General features: G+C 40.5%; 1 protein-coding gene across 1 annotated transcript; it reads left to right on the top strand.

Moving 5' to 3' along the window:
* Nucleotides 1–338: 338 nt before the first annotated feature.
* LOC137835422 (shikimate O-hydroxycinnamoyltransferase) lies at nucleotides 339–1947 on the top strand. Its single transcript, XM_068643922.2, has 2 exons — nucleotides 339–765; nucleotides 841–1947. The coding sequence occupies exons 1-2, from the start codon at nucleotides 367–369 to the stop codon at nucleotides 1711–1713; spliced, it is 1272 nt and encodes a 423-aa protein (XP_068500023.1). The 5' UTR covers nucleotides 339–366; the 3' UTR covers nucleotides 1714–1947.
* Nucleotides 1948–16681: the final 14734 nt, after the last annotated feature.

Below are 16681 nucleotides of genomic sequence, written 5' to 3'. Positions count from 1 at the left end.
AATAACCACTGTTACAATATCAGCTGTTCCTTACTAAATAAGTAGATAACATAAAACAAATTACAAAACCAAGTTCTATAATAGGGATCATGAATAATAAACAGTAATACCTAAAAGTAGAATGTTAGTTGAATAGATGACGGTGACAGCATGAACTGAGACACCCTTGTTAGTTGAAAGTTAGTTGAATTACAACCTTGCTTTTTCATCTAAAATTTTAATTTTTTATGAAATAATAAAAATATATTTTTTATATAACTAATTAGAAGTTGTACAGTGAAACACAAATATAAATATATAAGATACTTGGACAAAGATAATGTAGGCATGTACCTTGTTGTTGTAAGTTGTTGTAAGCAGAGATTGATGACGATTATTGTGAAGGAGTCGATAATGGTGCAACCCGCAGAGGCTACACCGCGGAAGGTGTTGTGGATGTCAAACATGGATTTGTTGGCGAGGAATTATCACAGTCCCAGCGTCTATTTCTACAACCCAAACGGGGCTTCCAATTTCTTTCATTCCAACATTCTGAAGGAAGCCCTAAGTAAGACCCTCGTCCTTTTCTACCCAATGGCCGCCCGCCTCCGCCACGATGACGACCACCGCGTGGAGATTTATTGTGACGGTCAGGGTGTACTTTTCGTTGAGGCACATGCCACCGTTGCCATGGATCACTTCACTCACAACCTTCACCATCGTAACCTTATTCCCGCGGTGGATTATTCTGCCGGGATTGAAACATATCCGTTAGTGGTGTTACAGGTGCGTTCCTTTTCTTTCTCTTTCTAAGGATAAAATGAAACTAACTATTTGCTGCACTGCACTGCATGCATTCAGGTAACATATTTCAAATGTGGTGGGGTCTCAATAGGCGTTGGTATAGAGCACCATGTAGCAGATGGAGAATCAGGTCTTCACTTCATCAATTCATGGTCGAATGTGGCTCGTGGCATCCCCATTTCTGTTCCCCCATTTATTGACAGGAACCTACTTCGTGCCAGAGACCCACCTCAACCAGCTTTTCCTCACCACGAATACCAGCTCTCACCACCCATCACCACCACCAACACAACTGTGGTTGCCTCTTTTTTAAAATTGAGTCGTGACCAACTCAACATCCTGAAGGGCAAGTCGAAAGAAGATGGCAACACAATAAACTATAGCACTTATGAGATGTTGGCAGCTCATATGTGGAGATGTTTGTGCAAAGCAAGAGGCCTTCCTGAAGACCAAGAAACCAGACTATATATTCCAACTGATGGAAGGTCAAGGCTGCAACCTCCCCTCCCTCCTGGTTACCTTGGCAATGTTATCTTCTCCACCATTCCCAAAGCATTGGCAGGAGATCTCGTGTCAAAACCTACATGGTATGCTGCAAATCAAATCCACAACGCAATAGCGAGAATGGACAACGAATATTTGAGATCAGCTCTTGACTATCTGCAGCTACAACCTGATCTAAATGCTCTTGTTCGTGGAGCACATACTTTTGGGTGTCCAAATGTGGGTATCAATAGCTGGGCTAAGTTTCCAATCTATGATGCTGACTTTGGTTGGGGAAGACCGATCTTCATGAGACCTGGCTGGATTCTAAACGAGGGGCTATCAATCATAATTCCAAGCTCAACAAATGATGGCGGCTTGTATTTGGCAATGGCTCTACCACCTCACCATATGAAGCTGTTTCAAGAATTCCTTTATGACATTTGAGGGGTTGGATATTAACTTCACACCCTTTTCCCAACATCATCGCTTGCCATCTTTTCCCATGCTACAAATTTGTCCTAGCACTATCATTGATCACATCACGTCTTTCTAGTTTTTCAATTCAATAATTATATAATGCTTATGAGTCACCATCTCATAAAACATTCACGTCTTTCTGGTTTTTCAGTTCAATAATTATGTACTCATTTCTTTCAATATTATTCTTGTTATATATTATTGTTAAGAACTCAATAATTTACATTTGTAGGAAAAAGAAAAAGAAAGTCAAAGAAGTTGAAAATATGACATCGAGAACTAGGAGAACGACTTTGGATTACGAAGAATTAAGATGAAGACGATCTTGATACAATAAAAATGTGTTGATGCTCTAAAGGATAATGCAAATATGTGAGTGTCTTTGTCTCAAAAGGAAAAGACTAATATAATCAACAAAGCTAGGATCCCCATATTTTAGTGTTTTTGGAAGAGTAATGTTACTTATGTTCATTTACATAAACATTAGGCTAAGTTTGTTTGACTTTTTCTAAGTCTTATAATGAACTTTCTCTTCATTGTTACTAGCATCAGTAATAGCAACAAATTTTTCAACTTGAAAAGCCAAATCAAGATCCAACACATATAAGTGAAATTGAACTTGTTTACTCCAAAAAGAAATTCAACTCATTAAAGACTGAAACAAACATATCATGCAAATATAGAGATACATGAACAAATACCTGCAATTGACACATGCTTAACATTAATACTTTTGAGTCATAAATTAAACATACAATGCAAACTAAAACAAAAAAAAAAAACAAGCATTAATTCTATACATACTAATGTTCTCATTTGGATGATATATTAATACACAAATACATAATAATTTTAGTAATAATCTTATTTGATAAGACATATGCATTAATTAAATATACTTATTATTTTTGGATTTATAAATAAAGATAAAGCTACTAACACATACTCACTATCAATAATCATATTTATCAATAATCACTATACACAATATTTCTGTGACGATTCTGATGGTGATATAAGAACTTTGCACTTATGTTAGTTGAAAAATTGTCATAGTAGGTTGACTTACTATGATTGTTGTATATAAATTGTCATAAAATGTGCAAAATATTTTTTATAGTATGTTCAAACGAAACTTTTTATATATGTTTGGTATTTCTAGAACAATTATAAAAAATATGACTTACCATGATGGTTTTCATCAAAACCGTCATAGTAAGTGATTGTCTATGACAAATATTTCTGCCACTCATCAAATTAGATTTTTTATGTCATATATTACAATAATCGAAATATTAAGTTTTTTTTAAATACGTTTGCTTTATCAATTTTCCTTTTATTTATTAATAAGAATCACCTGCATATCAATGTTATCCAAACAATAACATACAATTTCTTATAAAATCAATCATTGATAAACTTTTCTTCATTCATTAATAACAATTACCTGCATATCAATGTAATCCAGACAACTACATACAATTTTCAGACAAACCCATTCATTGATCAATTTCCCCTCATTCATTAATAGTAATCACCTACATATCAATGTTATCCAAAAAATTGCATACAATTTCCAAACAAACTCATTCATCGATAATTCAATTATATCTAATAAACATTGTACAAAAACGATAAATATAACATTCATTGTATATTTAAATAAACTAACGAATTTTATATCTTATCGTAAACACTTAAAAAGAAAGTTCAGTGCATTCTAATGTCTTCTATATTTTTATCCTTCAATGGTGATGAATCGTTGAATAACTATATATAAATTAACTTAATTAATAAAAAGTGAAATTCATAATTAAGTAATTAAGGTATTTGAGTACATTTTTTATTACCTCTCTCCATGAGTCGGTAATGTTTGCATATATGATTGTGTGCATGTGCTTCATCACATAATATCCACACTCATAGCTTCCTGATTGACGTGAACACTGCAAATTAAAATATTAATATAAGATATATTTTATATCATAATTAAATAGTGGTGAGACAAATAAGTTACATTAGATGCAATTAATTGTATCTTCTTCCTAGCTACATGTGGAAGACCTTACAATCTCGAATGAGCCCTATAAAAAGTAAACATTCGTTAATTCATATTAATCATTAAGGTATAAAGTATAATATAAGAAAAAACTTACACGTCTAGTAAATGTTTGATTGTCGTGTTAGTTTTCTTATGCAATGAACATAAGAGAACTATAAGAAGGTGCTAAATACACTTCTTTGCTTGCATTTTGAAATGTCTCTTTTAAGTATGTTTACACTTCACTCGCTTTATTTCCTACACTCTAAATGACAATTGGGTCAAAAAAACCCATAAATACAAGCATTTTTTTCTTTGTAGAGGTGATAAATACCTTGAACATTGCAAAAAATAATGCTAAAGTTAAAGTATGAATATGTTAAACTATTTTTAAGGTTAATGAAACTATATTTACAACAACCAAAGTTGTAGAATTAATATACATAGTTGATCAGTACCAATATCAATCTCACTAATATCCTTATGGCATATAAAAAAGGGATGCTATGACCCTATCTGTAACATCAAAAGGAATATCTAATTGGACAATTTGCTTCCCCATTGTCACTACCACTAAACCAAGTTATTGGATAAAAGACATTTATGATTCTTGAGGGTTGACAACTTTTAAATTTTTAGACTCATTTTAAATTTAAATAAAATTAGTATATAATATATAACTCGTTTGGAGATATTAAAAAGGATAAATACATAATTACCTAAAGTATTAAAAACAACTCGTACTACAATCAGATTTATCAATCTAGTTGGTTAAATGATAAAATTCCCTGGGACTATCCTACTATATGTCCTACTATTTGAACCTCCGCAGTGGGTACATGAACTCGAGCAGAAGAATCTTGAACATCTACAACCACCATTCGTATCATATCATCCTTAATCGTTCGGTGGTGGATGATCGATCCTAATTAACATATAGATTTTACTTAAGACCACATTGTTGGGTATGAAGTCAAGACCAATTGGGTTGGGCTGACAAGACACCATGTACACAGTTGAAGCGCAGGTGAACATTGTTTCATGACTTCAAGTGGGAGATTGTTGGGTATGAAGCCAGGACAAATTGGGTTGGGCTGAGTAGACACCATGTTTTAGTGAGTGAGCTTAATCATTGTGTCCCTTTATTATCTCTATTTATCTTTATTTAAAGAGATCATTGTACTTGTAATTGGTGTGCAACATGATATAATGAAAACCTAATAGTTGCCCGTGTGGATGTAGGTTGCAGTTGGCGACCGAACCACGTTAAATCATGTGTTGTTTATTTTTCTATAGTTGATTTGTGATTATGTGTGTTGTTTCTGCGTGCGTTTTTCCCATCAAGTGGTATCAAGAGCCTTGGTTCGTTTACACACTAGAGATCCGATCAGCAGTAATTAATCGACGAGATGTGAAAATTGCGGCTGCAGTAGCGTCTCAAAGTTAGGGTTTCGCAGAGGCGGCAACAACATCCCAAAGCTAGGGTTTAAGAGGCTGCAGCAGCGTCCTAAGGCTCAGGGTTTCCCAGATCTGCTTCACAACAGCGGTGACCAGCGACGGTGGTGGTGCGGATCGCCAGTGCAGTGGGGACTGCGACCAGGTCTGTTGGTGAGTGATTTTGGTGGTGAAATTTTTGTGATCTTGATTTTAAAAAAAAAGGATTGCCAAGATCTGAAATTAGTTGTACCAAGTATCTCGACTAGTCATTTTTAGATGGCAGAAGACGGGAAGTTCCGAATTAAAAATTCGATGGTACAAATTTTAGTTGGTAGAAAATGAAAATTGAGGATTTGCGAGTTCAGTTACTGAGCACATCAATATGATCTTAGCCAGACTTATGTTAGTTGACATTAAATTCGATAATGAAGTTCAAGCTTTACTACTGTTATTGTCTTTGCCTGACAGTTGGTCCGGAACGGTTATAGCAGTTACTAGTTCAGCGGGATCCAATGGATTCACTTTTGAGAAGATTCGTGATTTCATTCTTGGCGAGGATGTCCGAAGAAGGAGTTCTAGGGAATTATCTAGTGAATCGCTATATGTCATAAGAGGTAAGAGAAATATAAGAGATAGTGGGAGCAAGAACAAAAGAAGGAGTTAGTCAAAGACTCGGGATTGCTCAAGTGTAACATGTTGCAACTGCAAGGAGGTGGGGCATTTAAGGAATCAATGTCCAAATGATAAATAAGTCAACATTGTAGAAGACTTCGCGGACGAGGACTTTTTAGTCTGTTGCGCGGATAACAGTGTGGATTCCTGGGTCATGGATTCTGAAGCATTGCAGAATCTAGTTATTGGAGACTTTGGAAAGGTAAGACTAGCGGACAACAAAACTCTTGATGTTACGGGCATGGATGACATAGTGTTGAAGACACCAGTTGGTTTATGGACTTTGAAGGATGTCAGAGTTGTTCCAAGCTTGAGGAAAAGTTTGATTTCTGTTAGGCAATTGGACGAACAGGGACATGAAGTGAAGTTCGGAAATCAGCAGTGGAATGTCGTCAAGGGAAATCTTGTCATGGCCTGCGAAAGAAAGAGAGGTTAGTTGTATATGGTCGGATTACCGTGTCTGAGGGAGTGACCATCCCAATTCAGAAGATAAACAAAGTCCGGTTCACAGAATCTCGTGGGCAGAAGAGGGTTGTCTTTACAAGAGAGAAACCCAGAGCCACAGGTCAGATTCAGGATGAACGAGCATGGAAAGGTTCAGGTAGACCAGTCAGAGGTACTTGTTGCAGTGGGAGCACGGGTTGTGCTTCAGCTGAGATTCCTAGATGACAGTGGGTTAGGAGAACCAGTATTCCAGCGGTTGAAACTTCTTCTTGTTGAATATGGAGAGTGTTTGTTCTCAGGTTGTTCCAGGATCCGGCAGTTCCTGTAAGTGGGAGCCGGTAGGAATAGAGAACGGGTCAGTGACTGACGTGTTAAACTCAGGGGAGTTTTAACAAAGTCTTCAAAATGATTAAGAAGGCTGGTGGCAACTAGATGTGGAACATTGAGTTCCATCGACAGATTACAGAAGTACATGTACAAAGTTGAAGCGCAGGTGAACATTGTTCTGTGACTTTAAGTGGGAGATTGTTGGGTATGAAGTCAAGACCAATTGGGTTGGGCTGACAAGACACCATGTACACAGTTGAAGCACAGGTGAACATTGTTCCGTGACTTCAAGTGGGAGATTGTTGGGTATGGAGACAGGACCAATTGGGTTAGGCTGAGTAGACACCATGTTTTAGTGAGTGACCTTAATCATTGTGTCCCTTTATTATCTATATTTATCTTTATTTAAAGAGATCATTGTACTTGTAATTGGTGTGCAACATAATATAATGAAAACCTAATAGTTGCCCGTGTGGATGTAGGTTGCAGTTGGCGACCGAACCACGTTAAATCATGTGTTGTTTATTTTTCTACAGTTTATTTGTGATTATGTGTGTTGTTTCCGCGTGCGTTTTTCCCATCACACTTAAATACATGAGAATAAATAAAATATAAACCAAAAAATATAATTGGAATAAAATTTACCTAAGCCCACCAAATGTTGGGGAGGATCATCAACATACAATTCCAAGTCAACAGGGATATCAACACCACCATACCGTGATTCTTCAACAGTAGGACAATTTACCTTTATGCTAACAAGAAGGGAAACTTATGGCGGTGAAGGGGCAGTAGGAGGCTAAATTAACACTCCCATGGATACTAGCTCTGCTCACATTTTTTACAACAAATTATCCCTCAATGTGGGGAATATTTCATTCTTAAACTCATATTTTTTAGAAGTTTTTTGTAGACTCACTAAGTTGTGATAAAGTAACTTGTCAAGATAGAGTGCTAAAGAATTGCCTAATGCCCATCCCTCATCCAGTACCACGAACACGTCCTAAATGCTTTGGACGACTAATGACAACTACTAATATGTCTTCAGGTCCTTGCGTAGCGAATGATTCCTGAGAGCTTTGCTCCACCAAATCATCCTACAAAACAAACATTTTAATGCAAATTTCAACACCAAAGTCAACTTTCATTAAAATATGTCAAAATAATTTATGTCATGAGTTACTTACAATCTTCTCAGCTATGACCCGAGTTTCTTCGGATGTGTAATCTTCTTATAAGAATACTAACCTTACTTCTACCAAGTAAGGCCACACAGCTAGTGACTTTTGTGTTATGCTCTCCCAAAAAAAAATTCTCGTATTCATATCGAACTCGATGGGCAATCTTTGATCAGCACTACAACTAACATTCAAGTCTCTTAGCCTAGTTGCACGTCTGCCCTTTTTCTGGGTAGGTAGTTTACATTGTTAAGTTGGAACTTGAGAGGGACAAGGGTGGAAGGGTCCCCTTTGTTGCTTCTGTTGGTCTGTATATGTGAGTATGGCCTGAATTCCTTGGAAGAAATCATAATAATGAAGGCACCGGAAGAAGTAGCAGAGTGTGCTAGGTGTAGCAGATGTTGGTTTGGTGGACTTTTTTTTTTCTTGGCAATAGATAATTTATACTCGTCTAAGGGTGTGTAATGTGGTTCTTCAACACAAAACAGCTGCTGCTAGGGGGCAACATTTTCTTGGAGAATTCTTGGGAGCGGGTTTGCGCCAGTGTTAATGTTTTAAGAACTCCAAGTTAGGGGTTAAGCTATCATGGAGTAGCAGAACATGATTTTTCAAAGAGGGGGCAATGCCTTTTATTTGTGAAGTTATCCGGAACTCTTATATAGCATACCGAGCTAACCATGTGCAACAGAAGATGCGTTGAGAGAGCGGAAATAAATGGGAAGCATCTTTCGAAGTATTGATGGTAGAAAACTAAATGGAAGTAGATGTGCAGATTTGTATAATGCAGAACATATGTTAGCTGGTTCTGGTATCCTTGTGGTGCAAGTTTGCTAGTTTTCACCTTTTCAGGTTACTATGATGCAGCTAAGGGGAGTCAACTAATGTTGTTGTCATGAGCCACACAGAAGGCCTTGGTTATTGGATTCAGAAGGAAACTTAAGAAATCATGGGCGTCAGGTATGGTTTTTTCTGCAGTTTGATGCCAGTTGTTGCTATACAGGAGTTAGGCTAAGTTTTTTGGTACTGGTTTAGACTAATATCCAATGTGGCAGCGCTTGTTTTGTGTAAACATCATTATATGGTTTAGGTATAACTGGAGCCACGTGTTATGCATCTTAGTGGTGCTCTTTGCCTGCATATAATGCTGCATAGTAGAAGCTGAGAAGTGGAGCCTAGGTATACAAGATAGGAAGTGTGGTGCTGCCCAAATAGGGGCGGAAGACGCTGATAAAGGTGGATCTTTGACTTATCTACCATTTTTGTTTTTCTTTTAGCTAAAACCAAAGTAGTCATTTGTGCTGGCTGAATATCTTGGTGAGTTACATAGGTGGTGACGAGTGATGTATAAGGGTTGAAACATTCTTGAAGTGTCCCTTTTAATTTAATTTATTCATTGTCGATAAAAAAAAAGTTGAAACTTGTACCGTCCTAGTAGTCGGAAGTGATGACGTGGCACCAAGCTACAGTGTAGGCGTGTTGACAAGGCGCCAGGTTGACAGAAGGGGAGGAAGTCGGGGGGCTCGTGAAGTCGCCAGTTATTAAGTTGGTGTGTTCTGATCTCCAGCATACCAGGCGATCGCCTAGTAGAAGGTGAAGTCGCCAGATGTAAACTCAGGCGACCAAGCGATTGGAGATCACCAGAGCAAGCACATCGCCAGAGATGAAAGTGGTGCAGATTATGAAGGCGGCCGGCGAGACCACAGGGAAGGTGTACGAGAGCACCCTAGCTCGCCAGTTCCAGTAGAGATTGCACTCCCAAGTTAGCTATGCACTGGGCAGTACCATGCATAAATAACTTAGCCAAAAAGAGAGTCAGAAGCAGCGCCCAAGTCAAGGAGGCTCCAGATGATGGCACGTGTACGACTGGATGCGAGCCACGTGTCCAGGTCTGTAACTGCCAGGAGAGAGAAAGTGACCAGGTATATAAGAGTTCTCAACGAACTTTCTGAGGTACGCACGTTCAGATTATACTCTTTACGCTTGCGAATTCTAGAGCTTACTATGAGAGAGAACATTGCACGGTTCCTTGAGATTTCTTGAGTGTTCTTGCTCTTAGCATTTGGTGGTTCGGTCACTGACTTGGGCGTTGGAATGCGATCGGCCGCAGCGGCGCCGCTCTGTTCTTTTGCAGGTTCTTGAGGTGGATCTTGAAGAAGGACGAAGGTTCGAAGCGGTGCACGAGTCGATCCTTTGACGAGGCAGGTTCCAACGTTCTGGTCAACAGGTAGGATCATCAGGCGCCCACCGTGGGGCCGTGTAAAACCTGTTCCCATCCACGGCGTGAGTTCTTGGAGGTTTTCGTGATTTTCTGTGTGGTTGTGTGCTGGTGCAACCGTAGTTTGCTGTTAGCTTGAGATTTGTTCGGTGTTTTCGCATTTTCCACCGTTCGTTTGGATTTTTGTTCGGTGAAGTAAAGTTTTCTGCTGTTTACGTGCGATCTATTCGGTGGAATTTGAGTTCCTTCGCTCGTTTGGTTATCTGTGGGAGAAGCGGTGGTTTCTGGTGGAGTTGCAGGTTTCTTTGGAGGTTCGAGGTATTCTTGAGTTTCTTGCAGAGTTTCGCGCAGTTTTTTCCGATTGATCGCTGAATCGATCGTAGCTGAAGTAAGTGTTGTTCGCTGCATTCTGTGATTCGCCAAGTTTCATGAGAAAAATGAGAAGCAATCGTTCAAGTCCGGTTGCGCCCGTCGCTGCTGAAGGCGCCGCCGCCATGACCATGGCGCAGATGGCAGAGATGATGCGTTCGTTGCAGGCAACTGTGGAAGCCTCGCGCATAGAGCAGGCGAGAATGCATGAGGACCTGGTCGCCTCTCACGCCAGGAATGATGAGCTTAGCAAGGTGACTGAGGAGCTGCGTCAAGCCCTTCAGGAGCAGCAAGGGCGTTCTACTGCTGAAGAGGTTGCGCCGTCGTCGCCACCTCGTGTTTTTCCTATGCCTTTTGTTCAGGCGATTACCGACACGCCTATTCCTGCAAGCGTGGTCCCGGTTAAGGCTGTTTTCACCGGCGTGGAGGATCCCGAGGCTCATCTCACCACGTTCCATACGCAGATGATGCTGTCAGGGGGATCAGACACCGTGTACTGCAAGATGTTCGTGAGCACGCTCCAAGGAACGGCGCTGGGATGGTTATTGAGCCTGCCTAACGGTCACATAACCAGTTTCCAACAGTTCTCGAAAATTTTCGTCGAGCAGTACATTGTGAATAAGGCACCGCCCAGGGTGTCTTATGATTTGTTTGATATAAGGCAATATCAGGGAGAGTCCCTCAGGGACTACCTAAATCGCTTTGGGGCGCAGATAGTCAGATCGCCGGCCAAAGATGAAGAAATGTTGGTCTATGCATTCAAGAAGGGCGTGTTGCCGGGACCATTCTGCGAGGCGTTGATCAGGGCACACCCCGCCACGTTTGCTGAGGTTAGGCGACTTGCGGTGGCCCACATCGCCGATGAGAGCAAAGTCGCCGAGAAGAGAGGAAGCATGGCTCCCGCTAGGCCACGCGCCCAGACGAGGATCCAGCCACAGATGGTGTTGGAGACAGCGGCGGCCAGGAGGGATCAGAGGACTCGCCATCCTTATGATCCAAGGAAGAACAAGGGCAGGGGCCAAGGGCGCCAGCAACCAACACGCCGGGAATACAATCGCCCGCCTAAGCACAAGTTTGTCATGGGATTGGCGGATCTGATCGCCATTCCCAACATATCCGCTAGGTTGAAAGCGCCAGAAAAGGTGGGCGACAAGGTGCTGGGACCAAAGCCAGACGCCTGGTGTGAGTTTCACCAGGGCTTTGGCCATACAGTGGACTCGTGCTTAGCATTAGGATACCAGCTCGACGATTTGGTAAAGAGCGGGTTCCTAAATGACTATTTACTGGACCGAAGAACGGGGGGCGCGTCGAGCTCCCAACCAGCAGGTGCAGAAGCTCAGCAGCACGAGATGCCCACGCACGGAGAAATCCACACCATTGCAGGGGGTTTCTCAGGAGGTGGATGCACCGCATCACAGAGAAGGAAGTACGCAAGGTCTGTGATGACGGTGGATATGTTTGAAGACCACTCGCCAGAAGTGGATATTACATTCACCAAGCAAGATCTCCGGGATGTTGTGCCTCATGACAACGATCCCATAGTAATTTCGTTGATAACAGCAGGAAGAAAGGTCCACAGGGTGCTGGTGGACCAAGGAAGCTCGGCAGATGTGATGTTCTGGCCGACTTTCACGCAGTTGGAGCTGCCCCTTGACCAGCTGAGGCCCTATGGAGGGTGTTTGTATGGGTTCGCTGGTGACCAAGTGGAGGTCAGGGGGTACATAGAGTTGAGGACAACGTTTACAGATGTGGCGGGTTCAAGAACGGAGAAAATCAAATACCTCGTTGTAAACGCTCCTTCAGCATACAACATCCTGTTGGGAAGACCCACGCTCAACAGGATAGGTGCCATACCGTCGACCCGGCACATGAAGGTGAAGTTGCCGTCCATGGAGGGGGTGGTTTTCACCATCAAGTCCGATCAGAAGGAAGCGAAGAAGTGCTATGAGAATAGCCTGAAAAACAAGAGATCGGTGAGTTACGTAACAACCACCCCGCCTCCTGGTGTGAAGCCCAGACCGACGGTAACAGAAGAGGTCGCCGGAAGGGACGTGGAGATGGTAGACGCTGAGCTGGGGGAGGGGAATGCTGGTCTGGAGGAGGAAGAGGCAAGGAATCGCCCTGAGGAAGCGAGAGAGCTGGGAATCGCCAGGGCGGTGATCGCCAGAGAAACCAGACCAAAACCCGTCGAGTAGTGGCTCGAGAGAGAAATCGGGGGAAAGATCTTCAAGCTGGGAAGATCCCTGGAGGTTGAGCTCCAGGACCAGATCGCCAAGGTGATTGAGCGGCATCTGGACGCGTTTGCATGGTCCGCTTCGGACATGCCCGGGATCGATCCCGACTTCCTGTGCCATCATCTGGCGATGGACAACTTGGTAAGACCAGTGCGGCAAAGAAGAAGAAAGTTCAACGAAGAGAGGAGGCAGGCGATCAGGGACGAAACGCAGAAACTCCTCGCTGCAGGCCACATCAGGGAAGTTCAGTACCCTGAATGGCTGGCAAATGTCGTGCTGGTGAAAAAGAGTAACGGGAAATGGCGCATGTGCGTCGATTTCACTGACCTGAACAAAGCTTGCCCAAAGGATTCGTATCCTTTACCAAGCATAGACGCCCTGGTAGATAGCGCTGCAGGGTGTAAGTTGCTGAGCTTCCTGGATGCCTTCTCGGGGTATAATCAGATCAAGATGCATCCCATGGATGAAGAGAAGACAGCCTTCATGACGGAGAGATCGTGCTACTGCTACAAGGTGATGCCGTTTGGGCTGAAGAACGCGGGGGCCACGTACCAGAGGCTGATGGATCGAGTACTTGCACCGATGCTAGGAAGGAACGTGCAAGCGTACGTCGATGACATGGTCGTAACCTCATCGGAAAAGAGCAAGCACGTTGCCGACTTGGAAGAATTGTTCACGACGATCGCCAAGTTCAGATTAAAGCTTAATCCGGAGAAATGCATTTTCGGCGTGGAGGCTGGAAAGTTTTTGGGATTCCTCTTAACTGAAAGAGGCATAGAGGCCAACCCTGATAAGTGTGCCGCCATCTTGGCGATGAGGAGCCCAGCTACGGTAAAGGAAGTTCAACAGCTGATAGGTCGGATGGCAGCCCTGTCTCGCTTCGTGTCAGCTAGCGGAGAAAAGGGCTCGTGAAGTCGCCAGTTATTAAGTTGGCGTGTTCCGATCTCCAGCATACCAGGCGATCGCCCAGTAGAAGGTGAAGTCGCCAGATGTAAACTTAGGCGACCAAGCGATTGGAGATCGCCAGAGCAAGCACATCGCCAGAGATGAAAGTGGTGCAGATTATGAAGGCGGCCGGCGAGACCACAAGGAAGGTGTACGAGAGCACCCTAACTCGCCAGTTCCAGTAGAGATTGCACTCCCAAGTTAGCTATGCACTGGGCAGTACCATGCATAAATAACTTAGCCAAAAAGAGAGTCAGAAGCAGCGCCCAAGTCAAGGAGGCTCCAAATGATGGCACGTGTACGACTGGATGCGAGCCACGTGTCCAGGTCTGTAACTGCCAGGAGAGAGAAAGTGACCAGGTATATAAGAGTTCTCAACGAACTTTCTGAGGTACGCACGTTCAGATTATACTCTTTACGCTTGCGAATTCTAGAGCTTACTGTGAGAGAGAACATTGCACGGTTCCTTGAGATTTCTTGAGTGTTCTTGCTCTTAGTATTTGGTGGTTCGGTCACTGACTTGGGCGTTGGAGTGCGATCGGCCGCAGCGGCGCCGCTCTGTTCTTTTGCAGGTTCTTGAGGTGGATCTTGAAGAAGGACGGAGGTTCGAAGCGGTGCACGAGTCGATCCTTTGACGAGGCAGGTTCCAACGTTCTGGTCAACAGGCAGGATCAAAACTTATGCCCATTCACATAAACATCAGGTTAATCTATTTGACATTTCCCAAGTCCTATAATGGACTTTCTCTTCATTGTTACTAGCATAAGTAATAAGAGCAAATTTTTCAACTTGAAAATCCAAATCAAGATCCAACACATAGACTGAAACAAACATTTTTTTTTATCAGCAAAGAATAAAATAAATTAATGGGATACTTTAGGGGTATTCCAACCCTTATACAAAAACCTACAATCCAACCATCATGCTTACACATCCAAAAATATTTAGACAAACATATCATGCAAATATAAAGATTTTGAAACAAATACTGTAATTGATACATGCTTAACCTTAATACTTTTGAATAAACACCCAATGCAAACTCAAACAAACATACTAATATGACACTTCCTCCACACTTTCTTTGCATGTCCGCACTCCAATTTCTTTCATTTGGTAACCAACACTACTCACCCGGTTACAAACACAAAGAATAAAAGAATGGAAAGTGAAAAAAATTAAAGAGAAAATTTATTAAAATTTGTGAGTTCAGACATGATTGCTAATTTTTTTAAGTTGATGAATTTGTAAGGTTACAATTTTACCTTGTGGTATAATTGATATAAAATAAAACATATTAGTTATTTGTAGAACTCAGTTGAAATAAAACGGCCTTATATGAACTCAGTTGAAATAAAATATAATTCATCTCACGTTGAAGTTGCAAGTACTATAATTTATATGAATGATTTCAAGTGAAATGAGAAGAAAAGGAAAAGTAATACTGAGGAAACCTTATTCCCGCGGTGGATTATTCTGCCGGGATTGAAACATATCCGTTAGTGGTGTTACAGGTGCGTGCCTTTTCTTTCGCTTTCTAAGGATAAAGTAAAACTAACTATATTACTGCACTGCACTGCATACACTCAGGTAACATATTTTAAATCTGGAGGGGTCTCATTAGGCGTTGGTACGGAGCATTGGGCAAGTCGAAAGATGGCAAAACAATAAACTATGCCACTTATGACATGGTGGTGGCAGCTCATATATTATTATGAAATAAAACAGAAATGAATAAAAGACAAGATGAACAAAAGAATAAAAAAATAAAAATATGAGAATGAATATTTTTTTATTATTTTATTAAAATAAAATAAATATATATATATATATATATATATTACACTTATTTTTAATCTAGTTAAAAAATAAAGAATCAATTAATAAATATTAAAATTATAAGACAAAATAAATATCATTCACATTTATAAAGAGAAACAATTAAAAATTAAAAAATTCACAATTAATAAAATCAACTTTCATTAAAATATGTCAAAATAATTTATGTCATGAGTTACTTACAATCTGCTCAGCTATTATTCGAGTTTCTTCGGATGTGTAATCTTCTGATAAGAATACTAACCTTACTTCTACCAAGCAAGGTCACATAGCTAGTGAATTTTGTGCTATGCTTTCCGAAAAAAATTTCCCGTATTCATATCGAACTCGATGGGCAAGCTTTGATCAGCACTACGACTAACAGTCAAGTCTCTTAGCCTAGTCGCACGTTTGGCCTTTTTCTAGTTAGATAGTTTACATTGTTAAGTTGGAACTTTATGCTCATTCACATAAACATCAGGTTAAGTCTGTTTGACATTTCCCAAGTCCAGACTTTCTCTTCATTGTTACTAGCATAAGTAATAAGAGCAAAATTTTCAACTTGAAAATCCAAATCAAGATCCAACACATATAAGTGAAATTGAAGTTGTTTGCTCCAATAAAAAATTCAACGCATTAAAGATTGAAACAAACATATCATGCAAATGTAAAGATATTAACACAAATACTGTAATTGACACATGCTTAACCTTAATAATTTTGAGTAAACACACAATGCAATCTATGGATACTAATATAAGACACTCCCTCCACACTTTCTTTGCATATCCGCACTCCAATTTCTTTCATTTGGTAACCAACACTACTCACCCGGTTACAAACACAAGGAAAAATAGAATGGAAAGTGAAAAAAAATTAAAGAGAAAATTTATAAAAATTTATGAGTTCAAGTGTGATTGCTATTTTTTTTTTAAAGTTGATGAATTTGTAAGATTACAATTTTAGCATTTTACCTTGTGGTATAATTGATTTAAAATAAAACATATTAGTTATTTGTAGATGAAAATCCATATAATTCCTGTTACGACCTTATATGAATTCAGTTGAAATAAAATATAATTCATCTCACGTTGAAGTTGCAAGTACGATAATTTATATGCATGATTTGAAGTGAAAAGAGAAGAAAAGGAAAAGTAATACTCAGGAAATCCATAAACATATTCACGAACAAATTTTTTTTATTAGTATATTCACGAACAATAATCACTGAAAGCACATGTTTATTCGGGATAAT

The sequence above is a fragment of the Phaseolus vulgaris genome, chromosome 5, assembly GCF_051622355.1.
Source record: "Phaseolus vulgaris cultivar YP4 chromosome 5, ASM5162235v1, whole genome shotgun sequence".
In the NCBI taxonomy this organism is placed as follows: Eukaryota; Viridiplantae; Streptophyta; class Magnoliopsida; order Fabales; family Fabaceae; genus Phaseolus; species Phaseolus vulgaris.
The sequence above is the reverse complement of the archived record's forward strand: the minus strand, read 5'-3'. Positions and strand labels throughout refer to the sequence as shown.